The sequence below is a fragment of the Rhincodon typus genome, chromosome 30 (assembly GCF_021869965.1).
Source record: "Rhincodon typus isolate 14 chromosome 30, sRhiTyp1.1, whole genome shotgun sequence".
Lineage (NCBI taxonomy): Eukaryota > Metazoa > Chordata > Chondrichthyes > Orectolobiformes > Rhincodontidae > Rhincodon > Rhincodon typus.
Window position 1 is genome coordinate 34864238 of NC_063361.1, and position 8599 is coordinate 34872836.

The following is an 8599-nucleotide window of genomic DNA, read 5'->3' on the forward strand; positions in this document are numbered from 1 at the left end:
TTTGCACTCATAATTCCTTACTCCCTCCCACCCCACCTCCCCCTCCCCCTTTTAAATAAAACAAGTTGAAGTTCGTCCTGGAGTTGCTGTGGCGAGTAAAGTGAGCAGATATCTGCTTAATTTGTTTGTGTAAATGCTGCGATTACGGTGTAGATTTGGAAAGACACGTCCCCGGGCTCTCCTCCGGCCAGTGAGCCACATTAAGGTAGATATCGATTATTGGGACTCAGTGCGCGATGTTAGAGCGCAACCAAACCGAAAGAAAGCTGTTTTGACAAATGTGTTTCCACTGGAAGCTGAATGCAAGCGACAGAAAGCGAATTGATTTATTTAAATTTCCATCTAAAGAATCGATCGGCCAAGCCTATCAACTCCTATTCACCTTGTATTTAAAGTTAGACATATTATGACTTGGATGCAGGAATTTTTCTTTTGATTAGAGAATTTTTTTATCATCCAAAGAAGCCGCGGGTAGCCCGATTCTCATTGGCCCGCCATATCACGTGCCAATATCACGTGCATCGGGAGGAAAAAGGGGGTTCTTTTGGTGTAAATCTGGACTCTAATTCCGTAATATATCACCGTACCTCGTAAAACCGACACTGAAACGTCCCGGCCTACAAATCACCAGCCAAATTATGAGTTCATTGTATTATGCGAATGCTTTATTTTCGAAATATACAGCTGGAACTTCTGTTTTTCCATCGGGGGTTTTTTCGGAACCAACTTCTTGCGCCTTTGCCTCAAACTCCCAGCGGTCGGGCTATGGCTCTGGGTCGGCTTCTTACGCAGCCACTGTACCGGGTTTGTACAGCACAGCTAACAGCCTACACCACCAGTCCCCGACCATGTACACGTCTCCTTATGGCCTCAACGCGAACTCCTTTAACATGCACTGTTCTTCATTCGATCATAACCTCTCCTCACTGATGTGTGGCGCTGGGGACTCCTGCAAGCAGAGTTGCAGCAAGTCGGAGCAAAGAGAGGCAGACCCCCAGTCCGAGAACTTCCGGATCTATCCTTGGATGAAGAGCTCAGGTATGTGAAAAGTCACATAAAATGCGTTCTCGTAGAGGGACCGTCAATTGCTTTATTGCATTAGGATGTCGTCTTCATTTGTGACGTTCACGAAACAGGGGTATAAAATGCAATGCACTCACCCCCAGAAGCAATCAAGTCGCTGGCTATAATATATATTATTAGCTCCATGTGACAAATTGCCAAATCTATCTGAAAATAAAACCTCAAATAAGGATCTGCACTTTATGTTGTGGGACAACTCAATCCGACACGTCAAAAAAAAAATACTGTTCCCTTATATTTTCGCCAACTCTTAATTCCATCAAAAGCAATATTGTGCCCGAAGGATCCCATGGGATCTAAATCGCCCTCTTTTTCTGTTCATTCCCATTAATTGCAAGTCCTCTGCTACTCAAAGTTCCCCTCTGTCTTTAGAAGTTGCAATGCGCTTTTGGTATTATGGAAGCGGCTGCAAAGGGAGGGGGTTGGTGGTGGAGAGAGCTGGGGTGGGTTGGGGGGAATTGCTTGTGGTGATTGAAGCGGAATAGATCAGGGATGGTAAGAAGATGACAAATGGAGGCTACAAAAAGTGCGCAAAAACTAGCATTAAATATTTATAAGGATATTTCTGTTCAATGGGAATTACTTAAATGTGCAGCCTACCGTTGTTTTGGCCCAGTCAAACCAATGCGGCAGTTTGTGCTTATGCAATATATAAGGTACGGCAGCGGTAATGGTGTGAAAGAGGGGTGGTTTGGGGCAGGGGAGGAGGAGGGAGCTCCATTCTCCTATTTAAACAGTTACCTTCCACCAAACAAGCGAGAGGCTTTTTTCAGTGCCTATTCCGCATTTGTATCCTTTTCTTCCGAATGTTTGGTGAAGTACAAAGTTCGGGAATCTTTACCGAATTTGGAGATTAGTGCTTTCTTGCAGGACCATTCAGACAAAATGTACCACTGTGTTGTGCTTTAAAACAAATAACAGTATCCATTTTATAACTACCTGTCAATTTTAAGTTACATAACATTAATTTACCAAATGCAGAGTGCGGTAAGGATGTAGGACAATGATCATCCATCAATAGATTATAGCTGTTAAGCTGATACATGCTTCCTTGTTTAAAATAGTAGTTGAATAAAAAAAATTAAAGTCAACATGCTTCTGAGTTTCATAACATGACAGTTGTCTCAGGCCTGTAAGTGCTGTGTAAACAGTTTAAATACTTCCCCATATAGAGTCATCCCCGTCTTCTTTATAAAGCATTATTACAAACTTTATATTGATTGTAATCAGTTAGTTTCCGACAGTAATTTATTGTATCTGTCACGGAGATATTCTGGACATTATGTTGAAATTAGTGGCAGAAGTAGAGTACAGGAAAGAGCAATGCCGACTGTTTAGTTAGAATGCTGTTCCTGCATTGTTGGTAATTTCATTTTCTTCCTCACTGTTTCGCTCTTTCTTTCGATTCCTCTCCTTGATCATGGCCCAGCTTCAGACAGGAAGAGGGGACGTCAGACTTACACTCGTTATCAGACCCTGGAGCTGGAAAAAGAGTTTCACTTCAACCGCTACCTCACTAGACGGAGACGCATCGAGATCGCACACGCTCTCTGCCTGACTGAAAGGCAAATCAAAATCTGGTTTCAGAACAGGAGGATGAAATGGAAGAAGGAAAGTAAAGCGACCAGTCCACCTGATGCAGGCGACGAAAAGCAAGAAGAATGAAAACAAAAACTTTTAAAAACTCAACAAGAGGGATAAAATTAAAAGACTTTTTTAAACAAATGGAACGATTCGTTCCTCATTTCTTAACACTGAAACAGAATACTACCTAAATCTGTAACAGTTTTACTTGTAGTTTGTTTTGTACAGATTAGAGGGGAATAACCCAAATCTATATTGTACAAGTACAGTTATATATAGTTCTGTGCGTTAGCTTTTTTGATGTGATGAATTGTCGTTATTGTAATTAGCATTGTTTTATCTGGTGTATTTAAAGGAAAACAATGTCAGTGACTTTATATTTGTTACTGTATTGATGTACTTTCTTGTCATTAAGAATAGTTTCCAAAAGGAGTCTTGTGTAGTCACAACTGGTGTACAGATGATTGTGTTCGTATAAACTCCTGTTACAGTTAAATATATAAAATGGTGTTCTGGTGGAAGTATTGAGTGTAACTCAACTGTACATTTTTTTGATATTTAAATATGGACCATTATGTTTGCTCAGTTGAGATTTCGCGCTTTAGCTATGAAGGATGTAAACTGTTCTGTGAAATAAAACTAGAATGTTTTTCGTTATTGTGTTTCTCTGTCAAAGTCGATATTTTCTGCCACAAAATACACACAAGCCAGAAGGGATCATAATCTAATTCTCAACGAAACAATACAATTTCGAGTCTGGGTTTATGAATTAAGACCAATTCAATCAAAGGAAGCTTTTCTGTCCGTCATATTCAGAGTTTTGCGCTCCTGTCTGTGCGTCTCCAGGCCTTAAATCTAGATTTCCCTGATTAAACAATACCGCGCAACAAAGGCAATGGGACGTTTTCATGGAATGTAAACCCACCCCGGTCTAAGTAAAGCTATAACACCGTATCAAGAGAACTTAGCTGGTTTCGGCGTGGGGAAAGAAGGCAAGATTTCACCAATTTTGAAATTACTGTTATACCACGAATTAACGATTATATTGTACGTTAAGAACCCTTTGCGTATCTAAGTGTTCCTCACCAAAGAAGTATTTTTTTGTCGGAAAGCAGGGGTAAATATTCTTCTACCAGCCTTAGAAAACAAATTGAAACAATTAGTGTAATTTTGATTCATTCACGAGTGTAATTATTATATATCAATTCACTACTTCTGCCATTTAAATATCTAATTTTAAAAAAATATTTTACACACATTGCGCCATACAGATGGTGGATGTAAGTCCAGCCATTTACGCAGAAGAGATTCAGGTCTTTTTATACTCGCTCTTGTCCTTTTCAATTTATGGTGTACAAGACGAGTGAATCTTCCTGATTTGAGCAAGAAAATCGCTATGCTACTGTAATAACGATACACTTTTGTCCCCCTAAAAAATAAAAACACGGATAATACGAATTAAAATTTAAGTTTGGGTAGGAAATTTGCGAACAGAGAAAATTGGCTTTCAAGACGAACCCAGTTAAATTTCGTTTAACGAACCATTTTATTCCCTTATGAGAAGCTAAATTACCATTTTAACATTGCGATTTTCTGTTGATTTCACCTCAAGTGCACGAGCAAAGGAAAAAGTCAAAAAAAAGACTTAATTTTCGCAAAAGCGTTTTTTTCTAGTTCCTGCAGTCACTTATCTTTCTATAGAAAGGCTGCGGCGAACATGGGAAGCGAACAGGGAACAAGGTCAATATAATGTGGAATAGAATAAAAGAGAATGTAACCCAGGCAAAGCAGTGCCACTATGTAAGAAAACATTTTAGAAAATATTCTTTTTATCATTTTTCATTGGCACACAACATGGCGGCGAGGGGGCCTGTTGTTGCTAGTCATGAAGAAATGCAATAAATTCCTTGTTGTTTTATGAAAATTTACAACTTTGTGATAGAACTTTATGAGTGGATCGGTCCTTCGATTGGCCGCTGCCGGTCATGTGGATAGCAACCGTGAACATGAACTTTTTATGATTTCCCATGTGAGTATATTGCAGTATTCTTTTGGCCACCGTACCTTGGGTCGGTCCTGTGTCCTCCTCAGGGCTTCTATCGGTTTTTTTTGAAACTTTGATAGTTACTATTGGAGGTGCAAACACATATATCGGTATATGCAGACACACACACACACGCACACAAAGTAAACAAGACTTTTTTTGTAATCTACCACTTGTCTGTCGATTGGGAATTTCAGCAATGGATGGAGTGGCGCAAATCTCAGTGATGTGGATGATATCATTTTTCAAAGAGGCTCGAATTCCGATTTCCGTGTAAATGACTGATGCATAAATCCAGCTAGTCTGCGGCCGCGGGTTAACCGACGGCTATCAGTTTGGGACAATATTGCTCGCGAAATAACAAATCGCGCTATTTCCAAATTGAGCAAGCGATGATCGAAGCAAAACCACAGATGCTGTTGCAAAGGTAAGACGAATATTGCATATATTTTCATTGGATTTTTCAACAATTGTAATGAATGATTTTGTGCAGAATTTCAGCGAAAGATGAGAAAATGGAGACTTGTTGACTTCAGTTAGAAAATATTTTGTTGCATTTTGATTACAATAAGTTCGTGCTCAGAGGCTTCAATTTGAATAATCTGTGAAAGTTATTTCTTTAATTTAACCGGAAGACCGCAAGTTTGGGAATTGATGGCAAGTGATTCTATTTCAGAGCCCTGTTACATAGTTAGGAAACCTGGTATCCAGTGTCGCTGTGGCGTGTAGACAAGATCTTTAATCGTGGTCGAGGATGAGTTTTGCTATGTAGTAAGGCTAAATGAGTTTCGGTGATTGTGAATCTTTTCTCGAGCGTCGCTCATTACGTGAACAATTTTTTTTTATCAAGAACAGCAATTAGGACGGACAGTGTCGCTAAGACTGACGCACTGACGTATTGTAGTTATGCTGTAATAATAATATTTCCCCCAATTGTGCTTCACGATTGTTAATAATTTGTTCTTAGTCAACTACCTGCTTCTGGAGTTACAAATTCAAACGTTTATGATATGCGACGGCTTCTTTTTTCTGTTGGGGAGCATTAAGGTTTCAGCTTACACTGTTAATGGGTAACAGTCTGATGATATAATATAAGATGGCGTTTAGATGACCGTGGTTTAGAATGTTTAGCAACCAAGAGGCCCAGTAGTTCTGCATTGATATAATGTAAATCTATCACGGTTTTTGCTGGGGGCAGGGAGATAGGATTTGTTGCTCTCTGCTGCCACCCTGCGTTCCATTCGGCCGAGGAGATAGGGAAATAGGGAAATAGGGAGCAAAAGAGATGTGCTCTGTTATCTGCAGAATTTGCAAACGATCTGAGCTGCGTAAACGAGCATCTATGTTGTATACATATAATCTGTGTGTGTGCGTGTGCGCGCGAGCATGTGTGCATGTGCATGTGGTGGGGGGGATTGCGGGTAATATGTATGTTTATAAATAACTGAATAAATTAGCAGTGGTTATCATTATTGGTGTCTAGTAAGTTACATATTTGCTTTCGCTTTACTTCTGTGACTCAATGCAATAATTGTACTAACTAGAATAGAACTATGTATGCGTGTGGTTTTATGGTTTTTGGTTGCACCTTTTAAAGAAGAAAACCATGAATCGAGTATACGCAAAAGATACAGTTCACTGTAATCTTTACATGGTGATATGCCCGAATGTAAATGCATTGCAATCGTCATTGTCTTTCTCACAAACGCTTTACCTTAATAGCAGCCAATGGGTATTAAAGAGAATGGCTTTAGACGAAAGGTTATTGACTAAATCGAATTTTGTGTCAACGTTAATCTGCAGTTGAGATTTGTAAAATTTTCGTGGAAACAGATCTCTTTGGAATAAATTCTTGTCTCCATCGGTTTAGCAGCAAATTGTGAGCAAGGCCCAAATTTGCTATGCATCCCTGGACAGATAGCAACACTGCAAGCCAGTCTTCTTATGTGCTAGACTCCTCCTTTGCAGCGTAACCAGAGCGGTTGTAAACGAATTTCTGCCTTTAATGTCCCGGCTCATAAACAAGAAACAAGAAACACAGAACTTCTACCAGCCCCTTTAATTTTACCTTCCCACACTTTCAAAGGGGATTTTATATTCCCTTCCTGACAAAGAGATGTTGAAATTGACACGGAAAGTAAATGGTGACCTAGCTCACAGTAAAAGGCAACATAGTCGGGATGGGAGGAATACCGAAGACTTAAGCCGTAAAATGCTCGTTGAAATGAGCAAATACCAAGTTTGCTTTTGAAGAAGTATCTCATCTTATTTCTAAAAAAAGACTTACAGTTCGATGAAAGCCTTTACATCTTCAAATAGCAGCTACGATATTATTTGGAAACCCGCGTTGAATAATTGAGCTCCAGAACAAGCCTCAATATTACAATATATGTCCTGCCTACTTATTCTGAACTTAGTTTTGAATGCATTTGTTAATAAATGCAACAAAACTTACATCGATTTTAAATCACCCTGATAACTTGCAATGATGAAGGCGATAAAATTATACAGTATCAATTATTTTAAGAATAAAACTGGTGAAACCAAACCAACTTACAGTTACGAAGACATGTATACTTGGAGATTTTAGTGCCTGGAAGTGAAAATACAGAAGATTTGACATCAGATTGTGACTGGTTTAAAGCAGTTGCCTCCGAATATGAAAGTCATTTTTAAAGTTGCAGTGTATATGCAGACTCTTATCACTGTTCAAAGCTTTCATAAAAATTAGGACATTGATGACACTTCTTTAGAAAAAAAAGCAAATTAAATTAGCTCGAGATGTGAGTTGGAGGCATTTGGTCTGAATCTAGTAACGGCCATTTCTTCAAAGAAGTTCATACAAGGAATCTCCCAGGTGGGAAAAAAGCTTTATCACCTCGCATTGAATTCTTCTTTCTCACCATGTTCAACGCACCATGTTTCTTAGCAAGAAAACAACCTGCTTCTTAAAATGAAGTGGTACTTAGAAATAAGGTTTTCTTTAATTTCTCACTACTCAGCTTATGATTCCTTGAAACAGATGTTTGAAACCAGGAAGTGGTGCCTTCCAGAGGAACTGCTAAAAATAAATCCTTAATGTCCAACATAAACTCTCTGACACTTGTAGCATTTCAGAATTATACACGAAAAAAAATTATATCTACTTGAAATATATTTGTGAGTTTTTGTCTAAAGTAAAAAAAAAACAAAACCAATTTTGTTTTAGAAAGAAATCGTTGGGTAGACAGTCGGATGCAGCATGTTCTGTGTTTCTTTATTTTAAACATGATGAAATTTGCAAATAACTCTAAGAGACACGGATAAAAGAACTGACATTTGAACAAATACACGTTACGAATACAAATATTACAATGCAACTATTTTATTTCAATAAGGCATGATGTAAGAGTACAGCAAAATATCACATACAGAAATCGGAACAACAACTTTCAATGATATCTGACGTGTGTGCACCAAACTAGTTATGTGAAGGCTTGCAGGCTGTGCGTAGTCCTCAATATTGCCCAGTTATCTATTAAGCACTTAACGCAACTGACCTTCAGAAATATTCGTCCGCACTTGTTTAAATATGTGGGATTAGTCTGTAAATGGTGCACTCAGTCAGCTAAATAGAACATATTTACATATCTCCATACTTTCGTCGGCCAAAATCCCGTCTTGCTGTCCTTGGTCGCAGCTACGGTCTCACTTTACAAAGGAGCAACTGTCTAACATTTGGGGTTTTAACTCATTTCAAACCATTTTCTGTATGCTCTGAGTTTGTCTTTATGGCATTTTTACACGAAATTACTCTTCACATACTTTTTTTCCGGAAACTTTGAAAGAGTACAACTATAGTTGCACATTCATCGTGGCGCTTGTTTTGTGACCTACTCCGCTGGTTCC

General features: G+C 38.8%; 2 protein-coding genes and 1 long non-coding RNA gene across 6 annotated transcripts in view; 2 read left to right on the forward strand and 1 right to left on the reverse strand.

Moving 5' to 3' along the window:
* The first annotated feature begins 76 nt into the window (after positions 1-76).
* hoxb7a (homeobox B7a) lies at positions 77-3324 on the forward strand. The gene is made up of 2 exons (XM_020531417.2): positions 77-1038; positions 2513-3324. The coding sequence occupies exons 1-2, from the start codon at positions 639-641 to the stop codon at positions 2746-2748; spliced, it is 636 nt and encodes a 211-aa protein (XP_020387006.1). The 5' UTR covers positions 77-638; the 3' UTR covers positions 2749-3324.
* On the reverse strand, positions 2314-4843 carry LOC109932173. Of its 2 annotated transcripts, XR_007265216.1 has the most exons (3): positions 4732-4843; positions 3925-4096; positions 2314-2641 (listed from the first exon to the last, which is right to left on the reverse strand). It is a non-coding gene; the product is annotated as an uncharacterized LOC109932173 (long non-coding RNA). The 2 variants fall into 2 exon arrangements; XR_002260883.2 differs by lacking the exon at positions 3925-4096.
* The window catches only part of hoxb3a (homeobox B3a), a 46506-nt gene continuing 42612 nt past the window's right edge, over positions 4706-8599 (forward strand). For all 3 annotated transcript variants that reach the window (XM_048614597.1, XM_048614596.1, XM_020531403.2), the window contains exon 1: positions 4706-5138. The gene's annotated coding sequence lies outside the window, so the exon portion shown is untranslated. The remainder of the gene's footprint in view (positions 5139-8599) is intronic.